The 18,276-nt window shown below is 53.0% G+C and overlaps 7 protein-coding genes across 7 annotated transcripts; 3 read left to right on the top strand and 4 right to left on the bottom strand.

Moving 5' to 3' along the window:
- Positions 1–279: 279 nt before the first annotated feature.
- On the bottom strand, positions 280–2,155 carry N7462_000249 (Clr5 domain-containing protein; the record flags this gene model as incomplete). Its single annotated transcript, XM_057071975.1, has 2 exons — positions 280–1,966; positions 2,040–2,155. 2 exons carry the CDS (start codon positions 2,153–2,155, stop codon positions 280–282), a joined length of 1,803 nt encoding a protein of 600 aa, XP_056938505.1.
- Positions 2,156–2,871: 716 nt separating this feature from the next.
- On the bottom strand, positions 2,872–4,200 carry N7462_000248 (uncharacterized protein; the record flags this gene model as incomplete). The annotated part of the gene is made up of 1 exon (XM_057071974.1): positions 2,872–4,200. The coding sequence occupies one exon, from the start codon at positions 4,198–4,200 to the stop codon at positions 2,872–2,874; it is 1,329 nt and encodes a 442-aa protein (XP_056938504.1).
- A 1,290-nt stretch (positions 4,201–5,490) lies between these two features.
- On the top strand, positions 5,491–8,509 carry N7462_000247 (Het-C domain-containing protein; the record flags this gene model as incomplete). Its single annotated transcript, XM_057071973.1, is given in 3 exon segments — positions 5,491–5,995; positions 6,014–8,192; positions 8,260–8,509. The coding sequence occupies 3 exon segments, from the start codon at positions 5,491–5,493 to the stop codon at positions 8,507–8,509; spliced, it is 2,934 nt and encodes a 977-aa protein (XP_056938503.1).
- A 60-nt stretch (positions 8,510–8,569) lies between these two features.
- On the bottom strand, positions 8,570–10,660 carry N7462_000246 (FAD-binding oxidoreductase; the record flags this gene model as incomplete). The annotated part of the gene is made up of 4 exons (XM_057071972.1): positions 8,570–8,662; positions 8,722–8,897; positions 9,013–10,287; positions 10,408–10,660. The coding sequence occupies 4 exons, from the start codon at positions 10,658–10,660 to the stop codon at positions 8,570–8,572; spliced, it is 1,797 nt and encodes a 598-aa protein (XP_056938502.1).
- A 934-nt stretch (positions 10,661–11,594) lies between these two features.
- On the top strand, positions 11,595–12,893 carry N7462_000245 (NAD(P)-dependent alcohol dehydrogenase; the record flags this gene model as incomplete). Its single annotated transcript, XM_057071971.1, has 3 exons — positions 11,595–11,618; positions 11,722–11,844; positions 11,967–12,893. The coding sequence occupies 3 exons, from the start codon at positions 11,595–11,597 to the stop codon at positions 12,891–12,893; spliced, it is 1,074 nt and encodes a 357-aa protein (XP_056938501.1).
- A 478-nt stretch (positions 12,894–13,371) lies between these two features.
- N7462_000244 (putative Ras family GTPase (Rab4b)) lies at positions 13,372–14,663 on the bottom strand (the record flags this gene model as incomplete). Its single annotated transcript, XM_057071970.1, has 4 exons — positions 13,372–14,225; positions 14,310–14,344; positions 14,482–14,546; positions 14,601–14,663. 4 exons carry the CDS (start codon positions 14,661–14,663, stop codon positions 13,372–13,374), a joined length of 1,017 nt encoding a protein of 338 aa, XP_056938500.1.
- A 1,857-nt stretch (positions 14,664–16,520) lies between these two features.
- On the top strand, positions 16,521–17,120 carry N7462_000243 (uncharacterized protein; the record flags this gene model as incomplete). The annotated part of the gene is made up of 1 exon (XM_057071969.1): positions 16,521–17,120. The coding sequence occupies one exon, from the start codon at positions 16,521–16,523 to the stop codon at positions 17,118–17,120; it is 600 nt and encodes a 199-aa protein (XP_056938499.1).
- Between the last annotated feature and the right edge of the window lie 1,156 nt (positions 17,121–18,276).

Below are 18,276 nucleotides of genomic sequence, written 5' to 3'. Positions count from 1 at the left end.
CTATGCAATGCCTCAACTATATTGAAGTTTTTGTAATCATGTAGAATTGAGCCACGGTGGGCCTGCCTTGACTGGACTTACCCCTAGTTCTTGTCGAGTCCGGACTTCTCGGAGAGGCGGTTTTTTGCAAAGGAATGACAACAGAAAACATAATACTCGTTCGTTCATTGACACCTACTTTGGGTGCAGTCAATTGGGATGACAGCAAGGACAAGCCAAAGTCAGAAATGCGCCGAGGCTACAAGTCTATTGTTTCTATACCCCTCAAGATATCTGTCCTTAAATCTGTCCCAGTGTCAGGACAAGCAATGCCTTTCTCCCATGGACGTGGTTCAAGTAAGCATCTAATTCGTGGTCCTCGTTAATCAGGAAGAATATTTCATTCCCGTTTTCGTCCTTATCAGCGCCCTCAATCTTGTCGAGGATTGAGTAGGGGTACCGAGCTGAAATTAATTGTCGAATTTCTTCGACAGACCGTGTCGACAATTTTTCCATCCAGGCTTTTGTGGGAGTCCCTTGGGATTGACCTTGAAGATTGATCTGAAACCATATAGGAGTGTTGAGTAACGTCGGGTGAAGCATCGGGTCCATATACTCAAACGCGCTTGGAGCCTCATGCTGCGGATTTGCCGCGAAGGAGGGCATGTCATTAGCCGCCTGGAGAAGAGAAGGATCGATCTGCATATCACCAAGCTCGCTGGCGGTGATTGGAGCGCTTGCGAGGGCCTGGGACGCAAGAGTGCTAATTCCGTTGCTAATTCCATTTTCAAGTATTGTATTCACTGGAGTACTTCTCTGTGCCACCTGATCCTGAGAATCTGCACGGGGTGTGGATCTCTTACGAGCAGGGTCTCGCTTGGTCTGGTCGTCACGTAATCTTTTCATAACGTCGCGGCATAGTACTTCCAAGGCTTTCAACTTGGTTGTGTGTTCTGGGTCTGCCGCTCCCGGTTCGAGGATTCGCTGAAGTAGGCCCGAGTCGCAAATCCATTGTGTCTTTAACTCCTGCCAGTGCTCATCACCAGCTTCGAGCTTGCTTGTGAAATGATCTGCCTTGAGTGTATCGTAGAAGGCATTCCGGATCTGGCGGCTCTCTTCCGGATTGATTCCAAGGGCATTCTTGGCTTCGGCAATGGTCATCCGTCTCTCCAAAGTTCTCATCCGTTTCGTTACGTCCGTACAAACGACATCAAGAGCAAGAGCCTTTGCATCACGCTGGTTAGGTTCGGCATTGAAAACCTGTTGAAGGTGTGGGGATTCCTGGATCAATCTGTCCTTCGCTGCTTGCCATCTCTCAGGTCCAGCGACGGTCTTCTTTATAAAGCCTGCTTCTTCGCATATTCCTTGAAAATGATCTCGAATTTGGCGGTACATCACGTTGTCCAAACTAAGATATCGCTTACTCTCATCGATAGTAGTCTCCGAGGGAAAGCGAGGAGGTCCTGGCGGATCAGCAGGTAGCCCGGCCCAGCCCCGAGTACGGCGCCGACGTTTCCTAGCTGCCCACCGTTCTGCACTTTCGGACTTCAGACGATCCAGCCGCTCCTTGCGTTTCGCAAGAACCTCTGGCGACAATCCTGGAGATGAGGGTTGCTCTGTTACGGACGTACCGGGCTCGGGAGGAAGAGATTCGACCCCATCAAATGCCTCATCTTGTTTGTATACTTCCTGCTGAAGAGCAAGGAGACCTTCATCCTCTGGCTGTGTATCCCGCGTGGCCGTACTCGGCTGGGTCTTCATTCCATTGGGGACTCGCAGAAGCCAGCGGTTCTTTGCACGGACGCGCATCAATTCCCGCTCCTTGATCATGAAACCTTCCTCGTTGAGAATGCGGAGCATGTCACGCTGATTCGTGTTGTGTTCCCAGAGCTCCTTGACTCTGGCGACAAGCTCAACATTTTTATGGGCGGGATTCTGTTTGGATGGGAACCCCCATCGTTTAAATTGAGTCTGAAAGGCGCGCTTACTATTGATTCACCATGAGTTAGCTTATTGAGCCCGACAAACAATGTGATCAAATCCAATCGGCTGAAGCTTACCTTGGGGCAAACTGATAAGCCGTTCTCATATACTCCATGATCTCCTCCAGAGCTTTCTTTTCCTGAATGTACATCTGGAAGCAGATGTCCCGCTTCCCTGCCCAGTCATAAACCATGACGGGGTTGACGCTCCTCCCGGTGGAGGCGCGCCTGGGTGGGAGAAAGAAGCCTAAGATGCCAGCGGAGAAGCTCTTATCAGGCGTTTGTTGTCGCTGCTGTGCGCCGTAGCGAAGCAGAGGAAAAGACGATGGCAGGGCAGAGGTGACACTTGCGCAGTTTGGTCACGTGTCTACCACCGAAGTATAGTCACTGTATTGGGTATAGGTTAAGGCCATCACATCTTTCAGACCATTCCTTTGACCCATTCTTCATCGGGAACCTCATGGACCATTGCGCATCTATTCCTCAATTCCTGCAAGGATATGATAGATGTCATGCCATCACTCTCCTTGAAGTGGACTCAAAATGATTGAGAAAAAAAAATCCTATTCAGGCCGAATCTCGCCTGTCCCCTTTACAAGCAACATTTCAAACTTTCCAGATATTACCATGCTGTCACATGGGCAATAAATAGCCTACACCCAGTTTAGAAGATAGTCATATTCGCAGTCCAACATAGTGCTCAGGTAATATATCAACCATGATATCCATGACGCCATTGCCACACCCCAAATCTTGCGTGGGATAAAAGTCCTCCCAATGAACCTGCAAAGATTTCCAAAAAAGCAAAACGAAGAAAATAGGACACATAGGATCGGTGGATGATGAAGCTATGGACAGGGAGACGACCGCGCCAAATATAGCAAAAAAAAGAACTAAAATGCAAATCAACTCATCTTCGCAATTTTCGCCGGAATTTGAAAACCCGGGTCCGTAGCCATGTCATAAAAAGAACCCAGGTGCTTTTGGATTGCGATTTCCATGAAGCTGATGGATGTTGTTCATGACCTTTAGGATCTGCCGGCTGAGACGCTTTGAAGTTTTCTGGCTTCTCCGATATCTCATCGCTGGAATGAGTTGCCGGTGACTCTCGACTTTCAGACATGTTGCGCTTGACTCGCCGCCGGGTCTGTCGTTCTTCTGCTTTGATCTGCTGCTTTTCGAAGCGGCGAGTCTTGGCAGCTTCCTTTTCTTCAAACGCCTGGCGCGCAGCTTGGATGGTGGCCGCTCGGGAGACCGGATCCGTGCTGGTTCTAGTCCGAGAACGGAAGACAAAGTCCAGAGAGGCTCTTGAGGTAGGGGACGCAGCGTCAAGAGTGCTTCCATTATCCCGTGAGTAACCAAAAGAGGGTCGACCCGTGACGCTTGACTGTGAGATCCCAGATAGCCGAGTAAATGAGTCGTCTTCAATCTGCAGCGATAGCCGGGGAACCGGACCAGAAGATGCGCGCACGCTTCGGTGCGTCTCAGAGGCATGCAAAATTTTGGTCCTGGTCTCTAGTTCATCATCCTCGAGCCCATCGCTATCATTGCTCGAGGTTTGGTATGATTGACTCAACGGCGGAGTATATGCCCGAGGAGTTGGGCGCATGGGGTGGACATACTGCGATCCCGGTTTGCCTCCACTGGATCCAGTTGCCGTTGAGAACTGGGAAGTTCCGCTGGTAGATCGATGATGCAAGCCGGACGCTGTTCTCCGATACGTCATGCCGGTCAGCGACTCGCTTCGACGTCGATCTCGGTCCATGTTCAAATAGATGCCCAGTCCCTCCTGTTCGGTGGAAGAGCGGGAGAGATCGATAGATGCGGAAGGGGCATCCTCACGGGACATCTTTCGAAGCATCGGCTTGATGTGGGCTTTGGGCTTCACGGGCCTGCCCTTCTGAGAACGATAATCGAGACCATCGTAAGATTCACCTGGGGCTGTGATCGAGGGGGCTTTCGCCGAGCGCATGGAGCCATATCCTTTAGATTCTGGAGAATATGACTGTTCAGAGAATTCTGGAAAAGGCGAGGGCTCCTGTACGGACTCAATAGGCAAGCGGACAGGGGCCAGCCCGGAGTCGGCGGGAGCGCATCGATCTTCTGAGTCTGGTGCTTTCGAAGTACGAGAATTTCTCTTGGAGCGCAACAGTGATGTTGAGTCGGTGGATATCCGCTTTCGAGACTCCGGCAGTGCCTGTTCTCGGCCATAGTGTATATCAGTGCGCGCCATGGTCATTGCACGCCCGCCAAACTCCCAGAAACGAGGCTCTTAGAAACGACTCGCGCTGCGCATGATTGTCGCTGGTGGTGGAACGGTTCTTGTTCAGCGCAGAGACGAGAAATAGATTCGAGGCCAAGAGTGCCGACGGAGCACCAGGCTAGTGAATAGCGTGTAGCAGAGGGGGCTGAAGAACTGCGCACGTCTGCTGAGCGGGTTGAAAAACCACGGGGGGGGGGGGGGGTGATTGAGCGGGGAGAAGGGGGAGGCGCGTAAGCGCGGGGAGGGGTGGTGTTATCACGAAGCTGAGGGTCGGGGGCTGCGCTGGCGCATATCCGACAGATACCAACAATGACCGATTTCCACGAGTCTTGATATTTGTTGGGTTGTTAAAAGGATCAAGGAAGGATAAGTTGGGGGCAGGCAAAAGTACAGAAAAGAAAGGGAGCGGTGAAGCCGGAGTCGGGGGGAATCGGGGGAGGCCGCATGCGGACGGGCCGGCGCAACCACACGATATAGACTGTACATACGTCGCGCAAGTACCTTCGGAGGAGAGGCAAGGTACATCAGGTACCTACATCCACGCTGTACGTGACCGCCACTGCCACGTTCCAGAGCAGGTCACTGACACCCCCGTGACAGTCATGACTAAACACTACATCTCTGAGCCGTGAATCGTTCTATACCTATTCATGGCTCCTCCAACTCCTCCAGCCACCTCTGCCATGGATTCAATCATACAGCCTGGAGATTCGTTACGCTCGTTTAGATCGCATTTCATACCTTTTCCTACTCGAGTTCGTCCAGTTCCAAATCCGAGCTCAACTTGTTGCTCCCCTAGGTGTTCCCCCCTCCGCGGCCGGACGTCCATGGGTCTGATATAGAGGCGAACTGCTCTTGCTCTCCCCAAATTATTGGCCGGGCCTCGACGCCTCATCAGAGCATTGTTCTAGAAAACCTCTTATCCGGCAGCGTTGCCAGTTTGCAAAGTCAATGTCCCAGATCACAAGGGATCGACTTGCCAAGGTGACCGAGGACGCGCCAAGCCCGCCAATCGACGCGGCTGGCTGGAAGACGCGGGCTGTACAGCACAAAGCCAAGAAGCGTTTTGAATGGTCACCCCACCATCGTAGAAAGGAAGGTTGGACAAATAAAACCGAGGCGGGGGGAGGGGGAGGAGAATGGACTGAAACTGGCTGAGTGTTTCCCTCCCCCTCCTCTCTCCGTTCTTGCTTTTTCTTCTCCGTTCTCCGTCTCTTCCTGCTCCCCATCTTCTTCTTCTTTTTTTAAAGTTTCTTCTTTGATACCATGGGGATGTCTTTGCACAATCTGTGCTTCTGTCTCTTCATCATCCTCGCCTTCTCTGGCCAGGCCTATGGTTTTGGGGCAGGAAACATCGCATCTCTCTCTCGGATCGAAGGTCAGAATTGGCGTCATGGTGATATTGAAGATACATTATTGAGCCTATTCCTCGCTCGTGTCGCCGGCGGGCGGAAGTTCAGCAAGCTTGATGTGAAGCGTGTATATTTCGGTAACTGGCTTCGCGACTATAGTCAAGCCGTCGATGTCGGTACTGTCAAACATGTCAGCGCCGAGGCGATTCGCATCCTGATCTGGGTCCTGGGATTCATGAGCTTTGGGTATGGTACTCGTGAATTTGAAGTGACCACAGAGCGGTTGGGTTGCTACCAACCCACAGAACATATCGATAACCCGCTCGGCTATGCGGAGGGTGACGATGCCCGTCGTTACGACCGGCGTCTTCGAGGGCCTATTGATGAGGAACGCGAGTTATCGATTGATCCTCAAACCGGTATGTGAATGGAAACAGAATTCCTCACCTGCATGCGGCACCAAGCTGACCGGGGCATCGCGCTAGGCCTGAAAAACTATATTGCATCCGAAAACCTAGGTATCGATACCTCTGCGGCTTTGATCCGTAGTGTTCTCGGCCGCTCAATCCAGTTGGGACGTCGCTACGCCCGGTCACGTAATGACGATGACCTACATGAGGCTCTTCGCTTGTTGGGAACCGGTCTGCACTGTCTGGAGGACTATGCTGCCCATTCAAATTACACAGAACTCAGTCTGATCGAGCTGGGTGAAAAGGGTGTCTTCCCCCACGTTGGCCGCAATACCAAGATTCAACTTCGGGGTGCCCGCGGAGATGTCTACCCTATTGTGACCGGTACTTTTGGTGGAGTCGACTTTTTCCACTCGGTGCTCGGAGAGTTCTCTGATAAGACCAAACAATCCGAAATTCAGTCCCTTGAAGGTGTGATTACGGAGTCAGAGAATGACGGCCCTTCGAAGAGCCTTCTGCAGGATCTGCTGAGCAAAATCCCCAGCGGGTTGATTGGGGACAGCAGCGATCAGGCTGGTAAAATGGACGAGTTCAAGGCCAAGGCCGATGATGCTCGGCATAACAGTCAGAACATCAGTCCCCGCCAGCCTGAAGAATGGACCCGCTACTTGGACAATGTTCAAAAGCAGATCTATCCCGTTCTCGAGTGGCACGACCAGCTTTTGAAGGCAATTAACGAGGCAATCGAGAAGATTCCCGTGTTACCAGATCTGATTGAGCAAGTCCAAGACGAAATTACGGTCTTTGTGTTCTCGGTCCTTGCGCCGTATATCCTCCCTATCATTCAACAAGCCAAGTCAGAGCTTGAGACGGGTTCTTCGGAAGTTATCCAGAGCAGCAGGCAGCAGCAGCACATTGTCTTCAATGATGACTCTGCCTCAAACCCCACTCACTCGATGCTCTCCAAGGACCATTTCTCCAATGTGCTCAATGAGCCAGCTGGGCGTATTGCTTCTCAGGTTGTTAAATGGACCGTGCCTCAGCTGATGCAGTGTTGGGATGACGACAGTATCGATATCGACCGAACCCTCAGCCGAATCATCTCTGGAGTATTCCACCATCCCGCTCTACGGGATTATGGAGATGATGGCGCCGCTGACATTCGAGGCATTATGTTCTCCACTGTGGAACAGTGGTGGAGCGAGAAGAGCGACCGGGAACGTGAGGGGCTTCGTGACCAATTGAGCCGCAATGGCGTCCGTGAGGGCCGAAACCATAAAGATGGAGTCCAGGACTGTGGCCATGGATGTGGAAAACCACTCAGTCTGCCTAAAAAACATCGCAAAGGCAGCTATGGCAACAGCGGTCAACAGTCCAGCAACGACAACCTTGAAAAAATTGCCTCTCAGGTTGTTGGGGGAGGCGCGTTAGGGGGTCTCGTCGGCGGCCTTGTAGGTGGAGTGGGCTCAATGGTCCTGGATAACGGTGATTCCTCTGGTCGACAAAGTCCTAAAAGACAGCATAGTCCGAAGAGACAGCACAGTCCGAAGAGACAGCACAGTCCGAAGAGACAGCACAGTCCTAAGCGTTCGAAGAGCCCCAAGCCTCGAAAGCATGAAAGTGACGATGAGCACGATCGCCCTCGCCGCCAGCATGAACACCGTGACCACGATGAAACACAGACTTACGGCTACGCGCCTTCTCGACCACAGGAAGGGTATTCACATGAAAGCGATAGGCCCTCATATGGCGGGCCACCTGATCCTCGTGATGATTATCAACGTAACGAGTATTCTCGCCAAGATTATCCTCCCAGTATGCCCTCTAGGCAGGACTATCACCGTGAGGAATATCTCGCAGATTTTCCCTCTCGCAATGACTTCCCTCCCTCGGGTGATTATCCTCCCAACCAGCCTCCGATGCAGAATTATCGCGGCGAGGAATATCGCACTGATTTCTCCGCTCGGAATGACTTTCCTTCTGATGGGTTTTCTCCCAACCCTCCTCCTATGCAAGCTTATCACCGTGAAGAGCACCGTCAGTATCAACAGGAGGAAAACGGATCTTATTACCGCCAAGAAAGACGTGAGACATATGAGACAGGTCAGATTGAATACCAGCGAACCGAGACGCGGTACGACTATACGTCATCTCAGCCTCAATTTGAGCATGTAGAACAGAATTACGGCCGTGCGGGATATGAACAGTACGTCAAAATTCTTTTCTTTTCTGTGTATCGCTGCTTTTCAGTGCTAATTATATATTCGATACAGGGAGTATTCCGATTATGGTGGACCACCACGAGCAGGTGGCAATGAGTATGAAAGGCCTGGAAATCCGGTCGGAGAAGACAACTACGGCGAGCGCTTTGGCGGCATCGGAGGCGGCAATGTTGAGATCGTGGAGCGTCGGCCTCGTCATGAGCGCCGGTCTAGTGGTGACTCGCGGTCTGGCAGCGAGGAAAGGCACCCTCGACACCACCGACACCATCGGCACCATCGATCAGGATCGGAATCAAATTAGGTAGTCCCCTAGACTCTGCGTCTTGAAAGAGATCAGGGCATGTATGCCATATCAAACGACCTACCATTCCTTCATCTCGCCGGGCTTCGGCTGCTCTGTCCGTACGACTTTATCGCAGTTGAGCAGGCGCAAGGGATCAAAAGCTAATTTCAGCTAGAGAGGTGAAAATGTTAGTGCTCAAGGTAGAATAGAGTGTGGTTTCCCGAACTCACGCGACGCATGGCATCCACTGTAGACTCTCCCAATTCATGGGCCAGATAATCCCGCTTGACAAGACCAACGCCATGTTCACCGGTCACAGTGCCTTCCATCTCCACGGCCCGCTTGACCATCCTGTGAACTACGCCTTCGGCCACTTCTTTCTCCTTGTCACTGAATAGAATAATCGCTAGAATCGGGTCAGAACATAGTTCAAATACATGCCATGTTGACTTGCTTGCTAGAAACCCCTAGAAGAAAAAAAAAAAAAAAAAAGGGACTCAGAGGGACTAGAATAAACTCACCATGGAAGTTGCCATCTCCAACATGCCCACACATGCCAGCCAAGAGCCCGCTCTTAGTCACGTCCTCCTTCGTGGCCTCAATGATGTCGGGCAGTCTGCTCATCGGAACAGCAACATCTGTGGTCCAAACACGATCCTCTGGGTTTCGCCGCATCGCCATCACACTCCATAGAGCAGATTTCCGGGCGCTCCACAGTTCCTGCATCTCCTCCTCGCCACGAGCAAACTCGAAGGACCTGCTGGAGGCTTTAGAGGCAAGCTTTTGGACCATGCTTATCTGCTCCTTGACGGCCGCAGGGGTGCCGGTGAACCGGAAGAAAATGGTCGGGGATTCTTTCCATTCGCGGCTCGTTGATCCACTGGCGTTGATACACTTCATCTGCACATCGTCGAGGATTTCCACTCCTGCCACGGGAATACCAGCCTCCACAACATGCGTAACGCACTCGGCGGCATTATGAATGTTGGGGAAGCTGGCGACAGCCACGCTCTGGCTTTGAGGCTTCACTGTAAGCTTAAGAGTAGCTTCAGTCACCAGGCCGAGGGTGCCTTCACTGCCTATGAACAATTTGGTCAGGTCATAGCCCGCACTGGACTTGCGCGGGCGTTGCCGGGTCTTGATGACCGTTCCGTCCGCAAGAACCACGGTCAACGACAGAACCCACTCCCTCATCGTACCATATCGATACGCATTGGTTCCCGAACATCCAGTACCAACCATACCACCAATCATGGCACCGGGGCCTGGGTCAGGGGGAAAGAACAGCCCATCCTTGGCGAGCTCTTCATTGAGATCCTCCCATCCGACCGCGGGCTGCACAACCACGTCAAGATCCCGTTTATGGAGATTCAGGATCCGGTTCATGCGGCGGAAATCAATGCACACTCCACCTCGTGTCGATGCAAAATGGCCCTCCAGACTGGTGCCGCCAGAGTATGGGGTGACTGGGATCACTCGCTGATGGCATATTTTCATGATCTGAGACACTTCCTCCGTGGTTGCGGGATAGAGAATCAAGAAGGGCTTCTCGTCCTCCTTGCGAGAGTAGGAGGACCAATCAGACCCAGCATGCATTTCCAAATCTCCCACGGAGGTCGATACGTTCTCTTTGCCCAGAATATCGACAAAGTCGGACCATGCCGCCTGTAGATTGGACTGAGAGACATTGTGCTTCGGTGGCTCGAGGTCGAGGAGTGCGGAAGTGGAAGACACGGGCAGAGCTGCCGGTTTTAGAGATCCTAGGTAGTATGCGCCGGTTGAAAAGAATACCAGGGCTGCAAAAGCATCATAGGTTAATGACAATGGCACTGATCAAAAGGGAAGAGTAGCCCTCCTTCCCACCCAAGAAAAGGAAGCTCGTCAAGGCTCCATGGATTCGCAGGGTCGTGGCATACCGAACATCATCGCCGCATAGCGGCCGCCCGAGGATTGATTCTGATATTCTGAGAAGCGCTCCTGCTCCGCGCGCTCGCGCTTCAGTCGCTGTTGGGTGCTCTCATAGAGCTGACTCTTGAAAGACTGCTGCTGTTTCTCGTTCGCATAGCACCGGACCGAGGCAGCGAACAACCCGTGGTGGGAGAGGGCGGATGGACGAAACTGAGCACTGCGCAAGGCCCCACGAAGGGCCGTACAATTAGGGCGAATCATGGTGACGGACGAAAGTACAAAAGCTCGACAGTCGACGTGGACCACGGAGAATAGGGAAGAGTAAGTTCGGCAGAGCTGCTCCGCACGGGGCTTGGCGGAGACCGACCTCTGTAAGCTCCGTACCACCCGGATTCTCTCCGCCGGGTATTGGGGAGGTCGTTGTAGATTTGGCGGTTCTGAGATCGTGTCGGTTTTGAATTGAGAAAGGGATTTGAGGCACTGGAGCCATCGAAATGATCCTCTGCAAATTCCCAGCCAAGTGTAATTGACACGGTGAGAAATTCCCCATATGAGACCGTCTGCGATACACACATCGATGAGATGTAAGACAGTAGGTACTAGGAACGGAGCTACTGCATGATCTAGAGATTCTTCGTTTGGCTCTGTATACCCCGTGCTCCCAATTATCCATGCTTCTCCGCTCGATTGGGATTTCTCACCCCCCACCTCCCTTATTCCGCACGGCCTAACACGGTCTCGATCCGTTCATCACCGTATCACAGTCCAGAGATCCCGTGATGGCCCCGTGATCTCTATCATGACTAACCGCACCTGACTCAGCAGGTCAGGTGGACGTTTCCATGACATCTTCGTGGCCCACAGCGTCTTCGTCTCCGTCTCCTCGCTCCATCCATTCACGTCTTGAGGCAAAACCGGGTAAACAGACCCCGCGGTTAAATTCCCAATTGGATCCACCCCAGGAAGGTCGTCCGAAACGTGCATTTTGTTACAAAGAAACTGCGGGGAGCTCAGCTCGGTTCAATTCTCTTCTTTTTTGCCGGTTCATGTGTCTATTTACTCAAATACCATATATATAACTTGATCAGCTGTCAATTTCTCTTCCTCTCCACCCCTTCCTTGCCACTTGCCCTCTTTCTTGATCTATCTCATTTACCGTTCATCGGTTGATAGTGGCCAGCTAAACCTGCCCAACATGACTTCGACCGCGACAGCTCAGGTAGGAAATGCGAACAGCGCAGACCGCCATCCTTCTCTGCCCCGCCATCCCTTGCACCACCCCTCAGAGTGGAAGCTCAATTGGGCTAACGGCAGCGGAATAGAATCTCTCTTTTGTCCTCGAGGGTATCCACAAGGTCAAGTTCGAAGACCGACCAGTGCCACAACTTAAAAACCCCCACGATGTCCTGATCAACGTCAAGTACACCGGTATCTGCGGTAGTGATGTAGGTGACTCCCCTTGGACCCATTGAACTGTGGGTGTAAAGAGCAAACGAAGAAATGCTCCGGAGATGCTGAGACAGATCGCTTTGATCGCTGACTCTTTTCCCCTCGCTTTCATATATAGGTGCACTATTGGGAGCATGGTGCGATCGGCCAATTCGTGGTCAAGGACCCCATGGTACTCGGTCATGAGTCGGCCGGCGTGATCAGCCAGGTTGGGTCAGCGGTCACTACGTTGAAGGTGGGCGACCGGGTGGCCATGGAACCCGGCATTTCATGCCGTCGGTGTGAGCCCTGCAAGAGCGGCAAGTACAACCTGTGCGAGAACATGGCCTTTGCCGCGACCCCGCCCTATGACGGCACCCTGGCCAAATACTATGTCCTCCCGGAGGACTTCTGCTACAAGCTGCCCGAACACCTCTCCCTGCAGGAGGGTGCCTTGATGGAGCCCCTCGGCGTGGCGGTTCACATCGTCCGACAGGCGCAAGTCAGCCCGGGACAGACGGTAGTCGTGTTCGGGGCAGGGCCCGTGGGGCTGCTCTGCTGCGCTGTGGCAACCGCCTTTGGTGCATCTAAGGTGATTGCAGTGGACATCCAGGAGTCGCGGTTGGCTTTTGCTAAGGAGTATGCGACTACGTCGACCTTCATGCCCTCGAAGGCATCCGCGATCGAGAATGCCGAGCGGTTGCGCCAGGAGAATGACCTTGGGGCCGGTGCCGATGTGGCCATTGACGCATCGGGCGCTGAGCCCTCGGTCCACACGGGCATCCACGTCCTCCGCACTGGAGGCACCTATGTGCAAGGTGGCATGGGCCGCAGCGAGATTCAATTCCCCATCATGGCCGCATGCTCGAAGGAATTGACCCTCAGGGGTAGCTTTCGCTACGGCAGCGGAGACTACAAGCTTGCTGTCAGCTTGGTTGCTTCGGGTAAGGTAGATGTGAAGAAGTTGATCACCGGCACCGTCAAGTTTGAGGAGGCCGAGAGTGCATTCAAAGACGTCAAGGCCGGCAAGGGCATTAAGACTCTGATTGCTGGGATCAACGAGTAAGCTCGCGGTGACCTGTTTCTTTTCTTTCTTTTTGCTTCTGATTCTCGGTACCCGGCAGATGATGTGAAACGGCCTGTTCTTCTTCTTTATGACAGTCATTATTATTATTTATTGTTCAGGAAATTTGAGATGGTAAGCGGAGTCCAAAACAATATGATATGGGATTGAGTGCGACCATTGTATTGGCCAGAGAAAAATTCCATGTAGCAAAAAAGGATGAAGCCATAGCACACGCAAGTTCTTTGCAAGGGAAGATCCCGCTTGTGCGCGGGGGTCGAAAAGCATACAAAATCTGTGGAGATGATCATGAAACGAACGTTGGAAAGGGGGTATCGTGCAGCGATGGAACGAGGGACAGGTGAAGAGCAAATAAAACAAAACAAAACAAAACAAAACAAAAAGAAAAAAAATAGACCAACATCTTCTCAAGCGCGGGCAAGAGCACAACATTGCGAATTTATTCAACATCGCCATGAATTTAACAGCATCCTCGATTTCTCCGGGATGATGAGCCACCAAGACGAAACACATCCTCCCATTCCCTCATGCCCCCCTTCCAGCCCGGGTTCTGACTCGGAGGTTTGCGACGGCGCGATGGCCGGAGGGGCAAGGCATTGTCGTCGAGGGTGGCTCGGCTCCGGATACTCGAAACGTCGCTGGCACCATGGCCATAGTGACCCCCATCCCCGTACTGGATCCCACTCTGAGGGTCGTCGGGATCGATCTCCCCGAGCTCGATCTTGGTCAGGATGATGCGGGCCAGCCGGTGGAAGACCTCTTCCACGCCCTCCCCCGTTAGCGCAGAGACTTCCACAGCTACCGGGATATTGGACTGCGCCGCCCAGCGAGAGGTATCCTCTCGACTGACCTCGCGACCTTCGGCAAATGTCGCGGTCATCCGAGTACCCGCGCCCAAGTAGTTGGCCGAGCGCATCGAGCCGCCCGCGTCAAAGGGCAGCGAGGACTGCTTGCTCGAGGTACTCGACGGGGTCGGCGGGGGTCGCACGGTATCGTCGGTATCGGACGATGCGGTCACATCGGCCACGTCGGCCTTATTCCCGGCGAGCAAGACGGTCAAGTTGGGGGAGGCGAGGGCTCGGGCATCCATCAGGAAGGTCGGGAGCGCGGCAAAGGAGGCATAGGAGGAGATATCATAGACGAGGATAGCACCGGCGGCACCGCGATAATAGGAACGTGAGACGGATCGAAAGCGTTCGGTGCCTGCCGTATCCCAGAGTTGGAGCTTGATCCGCCGTCGGCGCGAGCCCGTGCCGAGCTTGACGATGCGGGAGGAGAATTCGACACCGATGGTTTGCGAGGAGAGCACACGCCCTGGGGATGGAAATAATGGTCAGTGTCCGGGTGCAGGTGGAAGAAGAGGCAAATTCAAAGATGTGTGGGATGCGTGAGACGTACATTCATTCTTCACGAATCGGTGTAGCACACAGGACCTGGTCGACCGGGAAGAGTGGTTAGCTCTGTGTCAGGGAGCGTGTGTCTGAGGATACTGCGAGTAGAATCTCCTTAAAGGGAGAGAGAGGAAGGGACCTTCGTGTTGGCGGAATGTTTCACGGCGAGGATAACTTACTTCCCAGAGCCACTCGGACCTAGTAGGATGACCTTTGCGAGGTAGTCGTACATGCTCCCCAGTTCCTAGGCGCGAAGTTAACGACGGTGGCCAGCAGAAGATTGGGGTGAGGAGCATACCTGGTCTTGATCAGGAACCGAGGAGACCGACGAGGAGTTCGATAGCCCCCTCGGACGCACCATGGCGCCGGTGTCGAAAGTAGCGGAGGGGTGAAAGAGAAGATGCTCTCGCAAGGTCCCCCTTTGGGCGACCGCCGAGGATCAGCCGATGTGCATGTGGAACCGGCGCCTACGAACTCCCAAGTCGTCTCTTCCACTGCCGCGCGAAAGACCGCGCTAGAGACCGCGCAGTCATTAAATATCCGGTTCTCACAGCTCTCGTTCTTCTCGTTGTGCTCGTTGTGCGCTCGCTTTTACCCGTTCGATTACTCTCTCGCCCTCTATACTCCTTGTATTTCGAAAAAAACTTCTAGTTCCAGTAGTGCTTGTATCCCAACCAGCAGTGCTCTTTTTACAATTTGACATAGTGCGTAACTTCTATCCTCCTCTACATCGTCTGTATTACGGATACACGTTTCTATCCTACACCCCATCGTCCCTATGGTCTTATCTCCCCCGCAAGATCATCTGACATGACATAATGATCTCACCGGAGAAACTATTTGTATCTTGTCCGGTCGAATCACGTACTGCGATCGAAATTGCTGACCGACCCATGCTTTCATCTTTCTCTCCCGGAAGTTTAGGAGGCCAAGGAGAGAAACAGGCTAATGTGGCTGATGCTTGATTGGCGCCAGTGTGGCCCCAAACGTGGTATAAGTGCGAACGGACCTGCTCACCTCCGCAGTCTTTGAAGTTGATGTGGCTGTGAGGCGATGCGTGGCGATGCGGGAGCCTTGTCTACCCGTGCTGTCTGTTCCCCCTGGTTTTTTTTTGGATCGGATATCTTTATAACGATACAAGATCCATAAAGATATTTCGCAGGAGGTAGATATATCTACATGGAACACTTTATCATGATCAAACGGGTCATGGATGGACTGGTTTAAGACCAGAGCCCAGAGAGTCGAGAGAATCCAGACTAATAGGCCCCAGGCCTGATGCACCTGGAAAACGAGAGGAAGGATAAAAGATGGCTGTGGCTGCGCCACAGCCCCCTTCCAATGCCAAAATCTCACTATGGCACTACGTCAAGATGTCCTTTATGTCCCTAATGTCCCAATACCACACTGTCCTGTCAGGATGTGAGGCTGATACTTCCCTCTCGTATTCGGGCCCGGACCGCCTCTGGGAGGCGGTGCTCTCGGCCCAAAACTTTAACGGGCAAACTAGTTTGGTTCATGCGTAATAGGAACCCCCGTAAGCATTCAGCAGAAGACCCTTTGGAGCCCTCTTGGACCCTCTTGGACCCTTTTATGCCGCGGACCGTGAACCCCGTTTTTTTGCTTTTCTGGTTCCTGGATCTTGCATATCCTTTTCTTTCTCTTCCATCTCGTCCCATTTTCCCGCCGTCCCTGTGTTTCATCTCTTCCTTCCCCTCCCTTTTGAAGCAGAGAGGTGATCGAAATTTATTAGATCTTTTCCTCCCTCATCTTGCTACGTTGTCTACTTGTCAATACATCGCGTCCGGAGCCCAGCTTGATTCTCACCATGAAGTTGTCTTGGGCCACGGCGCTCTTGTTACTCGGCTCGACGAGCGTCACCTCACTTTCCATTCCCGAGACCGGGCTGATCGAACGAGATGCAGAGGCGGACACAGCCTTCACCCAATCTGAGTATGTTGACTTAGAGAAACGACGGGGTGGTGGCGGCGGCTCGCGGGGCGGAAGCAGCAGCAGCAGCAGTGGCGGAGGCAGCGGAGGCCGCTCCTCCAGCTCCAGCAGCGGAAGCAGCTCGGGTTCCTCACAAGGCTCGTCCAGTGGCAGCCGTAGCTCCACCAGCAATCGCGGTGGCAGTTCTAGCGGAGGCTCGGGAGTCTCCCCTTCCTATGGTGGCGGCAGGTATGATGATGATTCCACTTCCTTTGTTTCCAAATATTCAATGGGCTCGCATTGGCCTTGGATCTTCCTCCTGGGCAGCTCGTCGACCAGCTATACCATCTCGGAGGTCGCAACCACCGCCTACAGCCCCCAAAAGACAGACGCTAAACCAAGCTACGGCAATCACAGATACTACGCCGGCGGAGCGCGGACACCCTACCAAGCCGGCACCAAGTCCACCTCGGGCATCACGCCATTCCTGTTGCCCGCCACCGCGCTGGCCTTTTTCCCCGGCGTGTGGCTGTGGAGCGTTTACGCTTACCCGTTCGGCCACCCCTATTACTACGCCCACGATAACAAAAACGAGTCCATCCCGGTGACCTGTCTGTGTGAAGAGTACCAGGAGTGTGGCTGTGACGACAACAACAACAGCACCTACTACACCTCCCTCTTGAATGGCACACAGCCGCGCAACACCAGCAACGTGCGCGTTGTCACAGTCAATGGCACCGAGAAGATGTATATCAACGGAACCCTGGCCAATGGCACTACCGTCGACGATGGCACGACCTCAGGCGCCCCGGCCTTCATCACTCTCCTGAACGCCAGTGGATACTGGGTGATGGTCGCCGTGGTGGCGGTCACCGTCTTTACCATCTAACCGCTTTTTCCCATCTCCGGCCAACGAGACCCTCCGACAGTTCCTTGAACTTCCGACGCGACGAACCAAAAGCTCCTTAATGCGTGTGGTGGTTTTTGGTACCCCCCCCCCACTTTGGCTTGGAGCCTCCACCGCTAAAAGTCTCCTTTTGTTCCTCCTCTTCTTTCCCCTCTCGCTAGCTGGGGGGATTCCTTTTGCTCCCTTTGACGAATTTTTGCTCCTTGGCGTGACTGCCTCTGCCGAGTCGCGTGTTCCGCCTCAGCTTCTCTCGGACGAGCCTTTGGGCATTCATCAATACTCATGACGATACGATCTGGGATGGCTGATTCTGCGTATTCTCTTCTGTTCTGATACCCCTCTTTCCCCCTACCCCCTTTTTTTCTTTGCTTCCTGTCGTTGCGAAGGAATACTGGCATGATCATCATTCACTATAATATTACTAACCTGGATCAACACTCGTTCCGAGTGCCAATAAATTATTCGTATGGCCACCTCTGCAGACTCTGCTTTTGAATTTTATGCGTGGAGAGTGCTCATTTTGATTACACGAAGGTCATTAAACCGTTCGTCTGGTCCGCCCCCACTCGAGTTGCCCGCAATCTGGTAGATACGTGGAGTAAATTCCGTACCCGTCATCCGCAGCATCGAATTCCCCTTGTGTAGAGCCGTGAGCGTAACAACGAGACTTGGCGAGAAGCCGGATCTGACTGTACTGAGTCTATGGCAGACACCTGTTCCTGATTTTCCGTCTCATTCTTTCTTCGTTTCCAGCTGTAGCCTTCTCCATGATCTATCATATCCCTCCTCGCCTCTATACAGTGGCATAGTTAACGACCCACGGGTCGCATTCCTGCGGTCGCTGGGCGTTACGTCGCCCGCTAATCCCGACTCGGCCTAGTTCCGCCCCTAAACTGGGCTTCATTTCCTCGTCCTTTTCATTCCTCTCAACCGCTTCCTCTCTCCTCGCTCTCCATCCCTCCGTCTCTCTGTCCTTCCTGTCGTTCGTACAGTGTCATTCGTTTGAAACCAAAAATCTCCCAGACACGGGCTGTCACATTCTTTTCTACCAGCTCCATTCACTCTTTATCGTCCCGCACGTCCAACTCCCCGCAATCCCATCTACTTGAAACAACAACAATCACAACATATCAACATC

Source organism: Penicillium macrosclerotiorum (assembly GCF_028827735.1).
Source record: "Penicillium macrosclerotiorum strain IBT 26536 chromosome Unknown utg000001l_segment0_segment0, whole genome shotgun sequence".
Lineage (NCBI taxonomy): Eukaryota > Fungi > Ascomycota > Eurotiomycetes > Eurotiales > Aspergillaceae > Penicillium > Penicillium macrosclerotiorum.
This window is presented reverse-complemented; position numbering and strand designations above follow the sequence as displayed.